The 15,207-nt window shown below is 50.6% G+C and overlaps 1 protein-coding gene across 13 annotated transcripts in view; it reads right to left on the reverse strand.

Moving 5' to 3' along the window:
* Positions 1–2,897, reverse strand: part of RBFOX2 (RNA binding fox-1 homolog 2) — a 171,060-nt gene extending 168,163 nt beyond the window's left edge. For 4 of the 13 annotated variants that reach the window (XR_013182342.1, XM_077178525.1, XM_077178519.1 and 1 more), the window contains exon 1: positions 2,415–2,892. Coding sequence is in view for 12 of the 13 variants with exons in the window: in XM_077178525.1 (XP_077034640.1) it covers positions 2,415–2,609 (195 nt within the window). In the remaining variant the exon portion in view is untranslated. Of the gene's footprint in view, positions 1–2,414 lie in introns of all 13 variants that reach the window. The other 9 variants (XM_077178537.1, XM_077178521.1, XM_077178526.1 and 6 more) reach the window with 5 other exon arrangements.
* Between the last annotated feature and the right edge of the window lie 12,310 nt (positions 2,898–15,207).

Genomic DNA, 15,207 nt, shown 5'->3' on the forward strand with positions numbered 1-15,207 from the left:
ATTCCTTGCTATCAGCCCAGAGACACGAGGTCACCAAGTTTACACAGCAGCAACCCGTAGCTCTGGAACAGGAAGTAGAAAATTGACAGGATCTCCAGGAAAAACAAGGTACAACGGTTGCTGGTCTGATTTCCAGCTTTCAGAAAGCCTCTAGTACATAGGAGAGGGAGGAAAGAAAACATCAAAGAATAGGCTCTTTATTCCTCTTGTAAGCATTACATACAGTTAAACATAGAGGATTTACTAAAAAGAAGCTGTTATTCTAAAATAAGGTACTTCAAAAGAAGGCACTATCTAAAGCGAAATCCTTATGAAGGGCAATCTTGTGTTTTGTCTTTTAAGGAAAAAGATACCGAATTTCCCAAACATTAAAGAACATATTTTTCCTACCTCTGATGTTATTGGTAAGTTTGGCTTCTAATTTGGTACTTCTTGCTTGCAAACATGAGAAGATTCTCCAAATATATAAACTACACTTTTTAAAACTAAAAAAAGTCAAGGGAAACTTCTGGACAGAGAATTATAGAACAGTTTGGTTAGAAAGGACCTTAAGGATCACCTAGTTCCAAATGATGGTATGTATTTGCACATATATACATACATACACACATGTATATGTTTATTTTCATCTTTTATAATAAAAGGATTAAAAAAATTTTCCATATGGACACATATGGAAAGATTAAAATTAAGAATGCCAAATAAGTACAATATGAGTGTCCTAATCTGAAGAACAGCTACACTGACTACAGACACACTTAAAAATTGGGCTCTACTAGTTGCACCTCACCTAATTTCTCCACTGTTTCCCACTATCTGGTACAGAAATAAACCCCAACTTTCTGCTAATTAATTTGACAACCAATCCCTACTATCATGACCACCAGCATTACGCACACTGTTGTAGCCCCATGGCTGAACACTGCAATCTTACTATTCACTGAACAGACAAGACACTTTTCAATGTAAATACAGGAGGGAGTTTTTTATCTGTAGAAAAATTGTACTAATTTGCAATTAAAAACAAAAAATAAACAAACAAACAAAAAACCACAGACTTTTGCTAAACCAGCCCAAGTCCCTTCTTGAGCAATTTTCAGCTGATTTACCCAGGTTTGTATCAAAAACAGCCAGTTAAACCACTGTATCCAGGGTAAACTGGTGCATCTTCTGTAAGTACACAGGATCTCTGCCTCAGTTGAACTCTGAGGAGCTGGAAGAATTTCGTGTCACTATGCTTGTGCACTCATTCATAACTCCTAGCAAGACACACCGTATAAACACTGTGATGCTGAGCATCTTTCTCCTTGCAATTGTACACATTGCCTGAGTCATACCTGACACCTACGTGTGGGAGAGCACACTACTTCAAGGGATAAAGGAGCACTACACGATTTGCACTGGCCCTTGGGAGAGCACAAGCAGCAGCAGCGCTCGGGTACAAAGCTCCAGCAAACGCTCAGGCCACACCATCACACTTGGGAAAGACTGACGCTGTGGGGTGGAGAGACCACCATGAAAGGCTGAACATCAGACAGAACCACAAACAAAACCTTCCTGCCGCAAGCTGTTTAAAAAATAAATAATTCTTGAGCGTGAAAAACTGGGGACAGCCTAGGAAATAAAAAGGGAAGAGTGTTGGCCAACATTTGGCATCTTGATAAGAAACACCATGGAAAGAATGGGATACTCCCTTTGGAAAGCCAGGAGCCTTACTAACCCCAGAAAAGGTGAGAAGAGAAACAAGCTCAGATGAATAAATCACGCTGCTTCCAAAGAGCTCTGATATTCTCATCACGAGAGACAGAAGCAGAAAAGGCCAGTGCAACTGCCATGATAAAACAATCCTCCACAACACTCAGACAAAGGGAGGCAGAAACACCTTGGCAGTATCACCCCACAAACACAAAGGCCAACGCACCTGAAACAAGCGATGTTTTGGGGACGATCAAACCGCGCTGGCAGGAGACGACAGAAACGTGGGACTCTGAACCACCCTAGAAGACGCCCCACTGCTCCGCTTCCCCCCTTCCCAGGCAGCACCTGGGATTTCTCCTGGCGCTGCACAAGCCCCAAGCGCCGCGCGTAAACCCCGCCGGGCCCGGAGCGCTGCCGGTGTCCCGCACCCGACCCCGACCCCGCGGCCTCCCCGGGCTGCCCGGCGGTGCCCGGGGCGCGGACCCGGCGGTGGCTGCCCCAGGGCCCCGCGCCGCTGCCCCACGTGCTGGGCTGCGCCCCGGGAGCCGCCGGGCTCGGCCCGGGGGAGCCGCGCTCGCCTGGCTGCCCGCGGGGAAAGGGCCGCACGCCCGAGCGCAACGCGCCGAATCCCGCAAACCGAAATCAAACGCGGCCCGGCCCGGCCCGGCCGAGCCCCGGGGAGGGAGAACCGGGGACGGCCCGGCCCTGCCCGCTACCTGCATGCCGCCGCCGTCGGCCTCCGCCTCCGTCCGCAGCCGCTTGCTGTGGCCGCCCTCCGCGCCGTCCCCGCCGGGCATGGGCTGCTCCAGCTCCGGCTCCCGCTTCACGCCGCGGGCGGACCCCGCGCCGCCGCCGGCCAGGAGCTGCGGCTGTGGCTGCTGCTGCTGCGGGGGCTGGCCGCCCTCCGCCATCCGCGCCGCCGGAGCCCCGGCCGCCCCCCGCCCCGATCACCCCGCTCTGTCACCGCGGCGCCCGGCGCTGCCGGAGGAGCGGGAGCAGCAGGAGGAGAAGGAGGAGGGCGGCGAGCCCCGCGCCGCGACCGGAGCAGCAGCGGGCGCGCCGGGCTCCGACCCACCGGAGCGCCTCGGTCACGGGCTCGGCGGCGGCTGGGGAGGGGCCGGAGCCCCTCGGCAATCTCCGGAAACGCCGCCGGAGCAGCGCGACCCCCTCTCGGAAACCTTCGGCGGCGGCGGCGGCGCCGGGCGGGGCGGGGCGGGGCGGGGCGCTGGGCGGGGCGGGGCCGGCGCGGGGCTGGCGCGGGGCTCCGGGCGCCGCGGAGCCGCACGGGGCGGCGGGAAATGGCCGCTCGGCCCAGCCCGGCCGGCCCCGCCGCACCGCGCTCGGCAGCGGGACTGCGCCCAGCCCGCCCCGGGTCCGGCCGCCACCGCCCTGCGGGAGCCCACGGCGGGTGCGGGACCCCCGGCGGGGCTGCGGCGGTCACGGTGGCCGGAGGAGTGCGGGGCACCCAGCCCTCGGGCAGAGCCGGGTCTCCCGTCACGGCCCGGCTTGATCCCGGCCCCGTCGGCGCAGAGTTGCCTTTCGGCGTGAGGTTTCCGCAGATCTTCCCTAAGGAGCTGAGGTGAATCTGGGGTGACGGGTACTGACCTGACCCCCGCTTTAGGAGGATCCAGCGGCACGGGATGTGCTGCCCAGCTCTGTAGCCCCGTATCCCGCTCAGAGCAGCCTCGCATCCCTCGGTGCATTGTGTTCGTTCCGGCCTTTTCCTGGCCTCTTCCTTGCACCTCACTCCAGGGCTCACCTTGCAGCCCCAGAGCACATCTGATTTCTTGAGAAAGGGCTGCACTGGTTTCTTGTCCCTAATGGCCTCCATGGGTTTCTCTTGCACTTATATACATATATTTATATCTCCTCATTTTTTCTCCTGCATATGACTTCCAACCAGATGGAGACACTAGTCTGCAAGAACCCAAAGCCTGTTCATCAGCCCTTTTGTGTGCCTCCATGTTTTTGATCTTGAGGAACAAATTTGGGATCCTCAACCAAAACTTGGAGTTGATTTTATTACTCAGCTGCTATCTGGTGGCGCTAAGGACAATATCTGCTCTAGAATGAGGAAGGCATAGGCAGCCTGCGTTGTCCTGAGCATAGTCTGGAAGCCATGGCAACTTGATGGAGAGCTAATCCACAGATCATAATACAAATCTGTGGTTGGCTTGATTATGGGATGGGAATGACACTCCTGCCTGCCAACCATTTGGAGAAAAAGGAAGAAACTAAAAATGGAGTTGGTCAGTGTGAGGAAGCCTTTCTTGAATTCTCGAATATCACCATGTGTAAGAAAGCCTGGGGACCAGTTAGATTATCTTGGTGTTCCATATCCCCTGTATGTGCTACATCTGTTGATCTTCATGAAATTATAGAGCCTTTAGTTTTGAGTGACAGTTACCATACATGACTCCAGTCTTCCTTTACACCACATTTTTCCTCATCCAAAAATAGTTTTCAAGGCCACACTGAAAGCTATTTTAAGTGGTATGTTTTCTGCTGAGGTGCCAGCTTGTCTCCTCCAGTGACGGGGGAAATCTCTTTTTTTCAAAATGATTGTAAATCCCCACGGAGTGGCAGGCACCCAAAAGACAATTACATGCAGCTTTTGTCTGCTCACCCACCAAGGGTAAACACATGTCTCATTCATCTTGACTGGGTTTGATAAAATGAGCCAGACTGTCAAACAACACTGAAGAAACGTGTTCAGTCCATTCTTGGCTTGGAAAGAAGCTGAAATTCTCATGGCTGGGATGCTGCTCATACAGAGAAAAACAGCTTTTTTGTATTTCTCCTTCCCCCCCTACTTTTGAGAAGGGATTCTACATGAATAGTCCAGGTTAAGGTATTGCCTATGAGGGCAATAGGCCTGCAGAAGGCCTCAACCTTCAGACAAGTTAGGAATAAACAGTTTGGAGAGAAATCTTGGGAGCATTCCTCTCACTGTGGTGAGAGTCTATCTGACCCTTCCCTTGGGGATATCAAAGAAAGGAGTTGCCTTATGGTGCCCAGCTTCCATTTTTCTCTTCTCCTTCTCCTAACCCCATTTCCATCATCTCCTGCCATGCAGGTGCCACAGCTGCTGCCAGTTCTGCCTTGCATCCTGTGTGCACGTGGTCTGTGCTGCAGAGCAGCTCCTGGCAGAGCTGGCAGTGCCATAGGCACATCCCTTGGAGAGGCATTTTCAGCTGGCTATGGTATGCAGCCTGCCAGGGGAGCACCCTGACTTATAGTGCAGGTGGAAAGAGCTGAGTCCTCAGTGACCTGCAGCTGCCACCACCATGCTCTGTGCCATTGTGAGCTTTCAGACACTACTGCCGTGTTACTGCATACTACCATTCATCCAGATCTTTCCATTTCCTCTTAAAATAAGATTAATTAATTTATCTTCATGGTATGTTTGTGGGATGGGTATTATCTCCATTTAACAGATGGGATATGAGGCATTCCTGAAGTCACAAAAAAGCTTTTGAGCTAAGACACAATCTTAATCCGTTGATTTCCTTTCACACAACCCAGCTGCCTTTTAGGTATTTGTATGTGACATCTGAGACATACTAAATAGACAGCTGACTCTGTTAACCCTTCCACTGCTGCACAGCACTCTTCCCAAAGGCTCCTATGTGCTGTGATTTCATGGGCAAGTTTGAAGAGCGCTCACCAGCGCTTTGCCTTTGACAGATCAAAGACAGGCAATCCTAGGATGTGTTATCCTGGCAGAGAGCTCCCAGAAGCTGGCATGAAGAGTATATCTTTCCTGAACAGATTCATACAATTTTAGAATAAAATTGTGGTGGTTTCCTCCCCTCAGAAGGATACCTTCTGAAGAGATTCCTTGGAGAAACGTGCTGGTTCTCCCGCTGGGCTGGAAATCAGTCTCATCAGGATGCCGGGTGTGAAACATCTATGGAAGTACAAAGGGCTGGGTCCCAGAAGGTGCTTGAATGGAGCAGAGGCGGTGACTCATGAAGGTTCTAAGGCACAGACATGAAGAGAGGCGCAAACTCAGTTGTTAGCCTTTGGCTCTAAGGCATAGAAATCATGCAGAGAACTTCAAAGCAAATGTCTTCTTTCCACCACCACAACTGAGAAGTGTTTCTTGCTGATTCCATCATCTACACACCATATCTCACCCTGCTGACCAGCTCTCTCTTGCCCTTTCAGCCTCCAGCAGCTTTGTTCCTCTCCTTCATGGACAATTTTGTCTCTCTGCTAAGTGGGTCAGGTGAGGTCTAGCACCAAGCCAAACCATGCTCCTTCCTGCTGTTTCTGTCCAATCAGACAAGCCTCTGGAGCCAAATGCTCTTCCTCCTCACAGCAGTGCTCCCACAGGTGATGAAGTGCCGCCAAGGTAAAGTTTCAGCCTGGACTTTGGTCCTGGTTTCGCCAGAAGCGGTGATGGAGCTTTCAGTAGTAACTACTGTGAGTAAATGTTTCGTCTTCCTTATCTCAGGCCAGCAATTTGCTACAAAATTTTACCAGCAGAAGCTGCCTTTTCCTGTAACCAATTAGCACACAGCTGAAAATATATAACCTAAGCCAGCAAAATCCAAAGACCTTGTCACCTGGCCCAAACCATGTGCCAGGACGATGCCAGTGCCCGATGCCAACATCAACATGTCCCTGTGACGCAAGGTGCTGGCAGCTGTCACTCACTGGGCCAACAACCACAATGCACCTGCTCTTTTCCCAGTGCCACCTCTTGCAATGAGGACACCTGGCTTCAGGAAACGCCTCCAAGCACCTCGGCACTCCAGCAAGGCAGCAGTGTCAGCAGCTGGGAATCCACCAGAGAGCTCAGAGCAAAACCTTCCTGACTCATTTTCCTGTTTCCTGCAAACATCCCTGCAGCACATTTATGGTTGCTGTTTGCTTGGTCTGTGGTTCTGTGGGGCATCAGGCTGTACAGCAGGTGTGGCATTTCAGGTGTCCCAAATGGCATCTGCAGCACAGATGCAGTTACCTGCATGGATGCAATTAGCATAAAAATGCCATCTGCCTGCACTGCTTATGCCTGGGGGCATGGGGAATAAAGTAGGTCCTTCAGCACTTCTAACATGAAACAGCATCCCTCTATATCCTAAAAATGTGTAATAGCAGAAAGGTGTGTGAAGAGCACATCTGGGAGATGAAGGGTCTCTTGTTTTCCCGTTGAGATGGCAGGGCTGACTGGATAAATGAGACTGAGATAATGACCAAGAGAAACAGTGTGAGCCACAGAGCTACCACAGGGTACCTCCCTCCATGGGGACACAGACCAGAAGAAAAAAACCTCATTGGCTCTCCCCTACCCACTGGATGCCAGAGATCCAGTACTTGGGAAATACCTGGTGCTTATTCCCCTCGGCTGCCTGTCATGAGTGAACCAGAGGTGGCTGAAGGCTGGAGTCCACATCAAGGGGACAGCAGTGGCTGCTGTGGATGCAGTCCTCCAGTGGCCTGGCCACACATCTCTGGCTGTGTCTCTGAAGCATCTCAGGGCTTTGCCACCCTCTCCTCTCTCAGACAGGAGTCTGTAGCAGCCTGACATACTCAGCTTACACGGGCACACAGACAAAGAGAGAATACCAATCATTATTTGCAACTGCGCATTTCCAAATAGGCTGGAGGCCGCACAGCTTGAGAAGGGCAAATGCCCTGCTGGAGGCAACATTCATTCCTGGTGTAACAGGCAGATAGAGCAAAGGACAAAGCAAAACATTCTCTGTGGTGGCTGGGCACATCGTGGAACAGAACAGGGTGGCAGGAGGCAGGGTTATCACATAACTCCTGTTCATTTTCAGTGAAGCACCCTGTTTATTAGGGCCCTTCAGCTACAACTCAATTTACTACATGGCTGATCTCTGGAGTTGAGGCTGATTCTTCCTCCCTAACTGGTTCATTGAAAAGCTTCTGAAAGTGCATTCTTACACACAAAATGCCAAGTTAAGCTGGTCCTTAACAGGACTCACCGTGCAAGAGGAGCCATCTCCCAGCACAGAGAATAGCTTGCAGATATTTTCTGCAGCAATCTCGGTATCACCTTTCACTTCTGTGACTGATTCAGGGATAAAGAAAGGGTGTGTGGTTGAAGCTGGCCCACACCCTGATGTTTCCCAGCTGTTCAAGCCTTCCCTTGAGACATCCGCCATCTGTGCAAATTACAACAGCATGAATTACGCCTCGGGATCCAAGCCACAGCAGTGTTTCCAGGATTGCTCCAGCTTTTCACTGTTCCAAACATTTTGCAGGTCCCTCCTCTGTTGCTGCTAAAGTTTTAGCTGTTTGTATCTGCCACGCTCACAGTTTTCCAGTTCCATTGCTTATATTTTCCTTGGTCTCAGCTTCCAACTGAAATTTCCACGTGTCCCGTCCTGTACTTACTCAACTTTCCAGACCACAGCACATCCATTATAGATGACTCCACCTGCTGGCTGTCCTGCCGTGCAGCATTCGCATCACAGGGACTTGAGACTCAACTCACTCACATAAACATGACTCAAAAATCGTGCCCTGAGATTGTACATTTGCAGTAAAAGATGATCGATTTTCCTTCGTGCAGAAAAGTGCTCTGTGAATTTATGCTAACATTGTACCACTAAGCACTTGCAATATGATTTTACCCTTTCACAATGCTATTTGCTGCTGATGCAGCTCAGATTTCAAATAAAATTTGAAAACATAATTTTCCTTTTTTTTTTTTTTTTCAGTGTGATTTCTCCACTCTAAAAATAGTTACTGCCTCTTTGGCTTCAGATCCAAATTAGAAAACAGTGGTAAAGCACAATAAATACTCTGTATACAAGCCAAGAGGATATTTTCAAAGTAAGTCAACCTCCAGTTTGAAAAGAAAATCCCCCACGTATGCTACATCTGCATGAATACCAAGATTTCAGATAAGCTCCCGATGTGTGTGGAGCCAGCTGGGTCAGAGAACTGACCTGGGAGAGCGCGAAAAATCCCTCACTTGTGAGTCAGTGTGACATTCAAGCACTTGCCTAACTTTAGCATGAGGAATATCATTGCAATCGATGAGGTTATTGATGTGCTCATGGACAGGGCAAGGACTCTGGTGCCCGTGCCATGCACACGGGGCTGGAGCAGCTCTGCAAGTCGCAGGCAGGGAAGCTGCCTGCATCTGTCTCGAAACACATCCATCTGCTGATTGCCAGTGCTCTGCTATCTCCAAGAAGATTAAATTATTTCAAATGCAATTTGTAGTGCCCCCCCCCAAAAAAAAAAAAAAAAAAAGCTAAGCTTCTTGCCTGGAATCATCTGAAATCCAGACAACACATAATCCACTACAGGAAATATAAACGCCTAATGCAATTTTATAGGCAGCTGGAGGGAGCCAAGTTTGCTAGCCCACACAATAGCTTGCAGATTTCTCTGTGGAAAACAAAGAAAATTAAAATAAATAAACAAATAAAGAAATAATTTTAAAAGGCAGGGAGAGAACTGGGCTATAGCTCCCCTCAAACCTTGGGAACTTCAGCTGTGGCTGCTGGCAAGAAGGGGCCGCTAATCCTGCAGTCTGTAGCAACCAGAAACACAGCCATATTTAGTCATGTTTTCCAGCCCCTTCTCCTATTCCTGTCTGCTGAACAGCCATTTGATCAGGGCTAGAGATTCAAATCAAAATGAAACGTTACCAGCCCATGCAAAATTCAGAAAGGGATATCCACAGCCCTGCGAAGCTGATGATAAAACTGTGGTGGAAATCCCTGCCTGAGTGACACTGGAGCTGGCTGGGGATACCAGCCCTGTGCTGTAGGGTCTGGCTGACCCAGAAATTGTCTGTGTGACTCAGGATTACTATCTCATGCTGGCCACTCCCTCCAGAGACTGGCTTCTGACTTTATTAATACCACTTTTCTTCATACAACTTGCATTCAGATAGAGTTTAGGTGGTTTGGGTGACATGGGTTAAATATGGAATGGGGAAATCACCACAGTTTCCCAAGTAAGTGCTACAAATTCCAGCAATTTACGACAGAGGGAAAAGCTGGAAGCAGTTTGAATGCATTCTTCAGCAGTGAGAATGCACAGGCAGGGCACCCAAATAAATGTAATTGTGGTACGAGGCTATAACCATGTCATTCTAGGGAAGTCACTGCAGTTTTATCTCCTGGACCTGCTAACATTGATTTTAAAAATCTTTTTCTCCCTTGAATATCCATTTTCCAGTGTCCCTGCTGCCACTCCCTCTCCAGCATTCCTGAGTCTGCTCCAGCAGGCCGGCCCCAGCCCCTTGGAGTTGCTTCCCCGCCCACCCGGCATCCCCCAGCCCTCTGCTTTTGTGATTTGTCTTTTCCTCCCTGTTACTGCAGCAGGAACTTTCCCTTGGGAGACATTAGTAGGGGAAGGGAGAGGAAGAGAAATGAGAGCCAGAGGTTCAGATTGTGAGCAGGAACGAACTCACCCCTCCTCTGCCAAAACCTCATTGAAGGCTCCCAGAACTATCAGGAGTGTGAGCCTACAAGCCAAGGGCTTACTGCCCTGCCTCTGCTCAGCCCTTTTCTTCCCCACAGCCATTGAGGTCTCTGCAGTGTACCCCAAATCCCTCTGCAGCGTCCCCAAAATCCCTGCTCAGGCTGCCCATGGCTGTCCCCTGTCACTGAGCCCAGAAATCTGCTGGCACACACATCATGCCAGGTAATCCCGTCCATAAACTGCTCGAGCTCTAACTAAAACCACTGTTAAAGCAGTTTCCAGCTCCTCCATGGCTGTGGGGCAGCTGCTTTAGAATTAGGTTATAGCAAAGCTCTCCCCTTCATATAAAGCTATTACCCAGCTGTTGCTTTGTTTCAAAGAGATCACCTCACACTATCGGCTCTGTGCTGTGACCGAGTGCCAGCTTAGGTGTCGTGGCACCAAACCAGTCAGAAACAGGCCAAAAAAATAAACTTCCCTCTAGTGCTTTAGCACTCCTAGGATACCTGAGAAGTGTGGGATCCCCAACCCCCAGAAACAAGCCCCTGCTGCAGCGTGCAGCCAGTAATCACATTTCATCCTGGCACAGACAAATTCCTTTTGCACTTCCTCCCTGCCGCCAGCGCAGCACGCTCGCCCCGGAGAGCGAATTATAATCAGGCTCAGCGGGGCTCCCAATCAACACAGGTAAGTACACATCGGGCTCTCTGTGCTTCGGGAAGAAATGAGGCAGCCCCCTTCACCTGCTGCATCGTTGATAATTCATCTCTTTCCTCCAGCTTTCAACCCACGAGAAATTTCTTCAGCTGAAACCATTCTTCATTAGTTCTCTGAGGTACTTAATTTTTAAACGCATCCCAGTCCATCAGTCACAGCTGGTATTCTCCATCCACGCTTTCCACGTCATCTCTAAGGCAGTAATTTAGCAGTGGGGTTCTACCAGATCTTCCAGATCCTCAGGTCCCCACATTTTTCTTCTTTTTTTTTTCCCTTTTTTTTGTTTAAAGAAGACAAAAGTTTAAATTGCAGAGCAAGAATTGCCACAAGCACTTATTTTCTGTGAAATGTTGTGCTGTGACTGACTCTTGGCATCAAAGGATTTGCTGGGAGGAGAGGAGAGGAGAAAAAAGAAAAAGAGAAAAGACAGTAAATATTTTTCTATTCACTGCTCAAGAAAATCAGAAAACAGTAGCGTCAAAGCCACGTGGGAGCAATCCCTGTCCTGGCACAGTAACTGCCCAGGTTAGCAAGAAGGGCTGTGCCAGTTGCACCAGAAAAAGAAAAGGCAAAATCTAAAAGCTAAGCAGGTAAAAGGAACAAATTATGTCAGAGCAAAATTTTGCTGCCTCTGCAGCCCATCTCTGCTGCTTGGTTTGCTCTCACCCAGCAGCTCAAACAGGAGAGGTCAGCCCTGCACACACCAGGTGTCGCCAGGTCCAGCAGTGTGAGGAGGACACAGGGCTGGGGCACCTGGGACCAGGTGTCTGTGATCCCCCCCAGCAAAGGTACCTGGGCAGTGGCAATCGATTTACCCCCAGCCTAAATGGGAGCCTGAGGGCCTCTTTTGTGGCAATATTAGTGGGGTTCCCTGCGTGCATACAGGCAGGGTCCCTGTTGGGCAGGTGGGAGTGTTGCTGGGATCAGCTGGAGCATTCTCAGGGAATCTCTGATCTGTGCTGGAGGAAACTAAGAGCAGAAGGGAGCTGTGGCTGGATCCAAGTCCAACTGGCCCACTACAATTCACAGGGAGCACTCTCTGCCTCGTTGGGATGTCCCAGCAAGCGGGACAGTGACCAAGAGGTGCCCCACAGGCTCCCAAGCAGCTCTCACCTTGTGCAGCCCAGCCAAGGCAGGAGCAGAGCCTGGGCAACTCCAGCCCATCCAGAGCCAGCTCTTCCCACCACGGCGCCTGCTGGGAGGTGATTGCTTATTCCACCCCGGTGGTCAGGAAAAGGCTTTGTTTGATGGGGGAAAACAGAGCCAGCTGCCCACAGCAGTGCTGCTGCCCCCACACACCTTGCCAGTAGAGAAATTAGTCGGGGGAGCCTCCCACCAGCACTGCCTGAGCTCCTCCCAACTTCATGGCAGCCTGCAAACACAGATTAACTTTCCTGGGAAATGACAGGATCCAGCTCATGTGTTCTGTTTGGAGTGAATGTCCCATGACAGTTTATTTTAATCATCTTGTTGCTTTTAATAGTTCATTGCAGGGTCGTGAGGCAGCCTCTCCTGCTGGGCAAGCCACAGGTACTGCAGCCCCATGGAGAACAGGCATCCTCTAGCACAGCTCATAGAGGGGCCAGGGGAGTGCAGAGGGAAGATTTTGGGGAACTGATCTGCCAGATCCTGGACAGCAGAGCAGGAAACAACTGCTCTGTCCATTCAGGGGATTGGGACCTTGAAATCTTGCTTCAGAAAGAAGCTGTTTTGAAATGGTCCTACATGATAATCCTGGACATAGCCCTGTCCCTGCCATGTCCCACATCCCTGGAATGGGTGCCTGCTTTCTCTGTCCATCACATATCTCTTTGCTCCCAGGTTATGGGAGAGGAGCCACAGAGAAGCTGCTATCTGGTCTCCCTCTGTGATTTTCTCCCTAATCCCCTTTCATCCTCTGCCCAAAGCAAACCTGTCAGGTCCCTTCATGGGGATGTGTTGCCAGGCTTGGCTCTTCCTCGGTGTCCCTCTGAAGCCATGCTGTGTTCAGGGCCGTGCTATACCCAGTGAGAGGACCAGACCTGCAGGCACGCTGCACATGCAGGTCCTGACACTTCCATGGTGGCAGTGGGGCCACCTGCCCTGCACCAGTCAGCCCCACAAATGCAGGTGCTGGGCCCCAGCACTTTTTCTGTTCAAGCAGTTCTGGTTTTCTCACCTGCCCAGGGAAGCAGCGCCAGCAATGACCTCTGAGGTAGGCGGGGCTTTACTCCCGGTGTGATTTCCACCCACGCTGCAGAGATGCTCTGTGTTATCCTCTGGTGCAGCAGGGCTGCCAGCTGTGCTGGCCATCCCTCCTCTGAACCGAATTCCTTGGCTGCAGCACAGAGGTGAGCTCTTCCCTTAGCAAAGGAGGGGTGTTGGGATGCAGATAAACCCCCTCCAGCCTCATAGCAGGGGCCTGAACAAACACAGACAGCCCAAACCTGGCACCTTTCCTGTGTGGGGGCCCGCTGCAGTTCAACTGCAGTTCCGTGCTGGAGCCATGTCCTTGAAGTCACCTCCCAGAAACTTTGCAGGTGAGAGGGAAATGGTGAGCTGAGCTTCAAGCAAAAGCTGATCAAGAGCTTTATCTGTGCCTTACCCACAAGGACACATCAGGGCAAGACAGCCGGGTGCCTCGTGCTTCCGAAAATGATGAACTGGTGAGCTGTGAGCTGCACAAGCACAGCCCACAGGATCAAAAGCCTGCACAGCAAATTGGGCTGTGTTACCTCATTAAAACTTGTTTTGGCTGTGCCCATAACCTCAGCTTCAAAGCCTGCTGCAGTTCCTAGCAACAACACTTATACCCAGGCAGAGAGCCTCACCTGAGGCTGGAGCCAGTGTGTCCTCCAGAGCTGAGCTCCTTGCAGCTGCACCAGCTCAGGGAGGCAGAAATAGTGTCTGAAAGAGCCAGCTCTGATCCAGGATGGACTTGGCAGCACAGACAGGATGCATGCAGCCCCCATGCCCTCCCAGCTTCCATGGGGAAGTGCTGAGAAGGAAATGAAACAAGCTTTCAACACATGCCTGCTGGCCATGGGGCAGCCTGGGCAGGCTGCATCCAGCCAGCAGCTTGCAGGGCTGGGAAGTTTTGCCAGGGTCCTCTCAAATCCCAGGGACAGCTCAGGATTGAGTGAAGCATTCCAGAAGGGAAGAGCCTGGGCTAGGAGAAAGGATGCTTCCCTTGCTGCTGCACCAGGAGTGCCTCAGTGCCAGGAGTTTGGGGGAGGAAAAGTGAAAGGTGGGCTCAGCTCCTGTGTGATGCTGTTTCTTTATAAGGCAGCACAGGGAGATGTTTCCCTGGATACAGTGGGAATGAAAGGCAGGAAGTTCCTTTGATCACAGTTCCAAGAGTTTGTTGTATTTTTTCCTTTCTCCTTTTCTTTCCTCTACCAAATCATTGCTTCACCCACAAAGCTCGTGGAGGCTGCCCCACATCTCTTGCCTGTACAGCACAGCATCCCTGCACTTCTAGGCAAATCTCTCCACTGGCACCACCATCCTCTGCCACCAGAACTTCATGTCTAGTGAGACTTTTTCTTGCCACAGAGCCCTCCTTCAAACTCAGTCTTAAATGAGGTCAGGGATTTGAGCCATGGCTCTTCTCCTAAAAAGGAGCTTAAGGAAGTGATCTATTTGTCCCAAGTGATACACCCTGCCACAACACCCACTTCCATGACATTCTGCACAAACTCCATCAGAAGTCAATTAGGGCAGTACTGAATTAAGCCATTCACAGTGTAATTCCAGCTTAATTAGTAGCAAGCAACCACATTATGAGTAACACATTGTAAGGCCAAGTACTCCATCATCATCAGTCCTCCACTTCCTCCCTTGCTCTTCCTTAGGGCTGGAGAGCTGAGCAATAGTGAAACCTCCAAGGCAGACTCTCCTGCAGGGCACGTGTCCCATGGCCTCTGCTGCTGCAGGTGAGCAGAGAAGGTGGCCTGCCCTCAATTCTCCTCCCACACAACCAAGCCCAGTCCAAAGAGTGGCTGTAGTTTTACCTAATTGGCTTTGCAGTGTCCTTCTCTGTATGTTTTACCCAAATTCAAAGTCTTAGAGAGGGAGGCTGCCCCAACACAGGGAGCTGGCTCCCTGCACCTCTCTCCTCTCATGTACCAGACCAGCATTGCTTCAAGACATTTCACATTTTACTTTTCCTCTTGCTGCATGGCTGCCCAGCTCTTAGTTCTGCCCAGCCACACAGGCTTGAAGTGCTAGCAAGGATGGAAGTCACAAATTTAGGACAAAAAAGGTTTTGGTTTAGTTTTTTTGCTATCCTTTTCCTTCTGCTTTTGCTCCCACTGCTAGAGCATCGGGGAAAAGACAAAATTAAACCCAAACAGACAGCAGTTGTCCACTAGTACTACCTCTCTGTCCTGAAAC

This window comes from Agelaius phoeniceus, chromosome 5, assembly GCF_051311805.1.
Source record: "Agelaius phoeniceus isolate bAgePho1 chromosome 5, bAgePho1.hap1, whole genome shotgun sequence".
NCBI classification, from domain to species: domain Eukaryota; kingdom Metazoa; phylum Chordata; class Aves; order Passeriformes; family Icteridae; genus Agelaius; species Agelaius phoeniceus.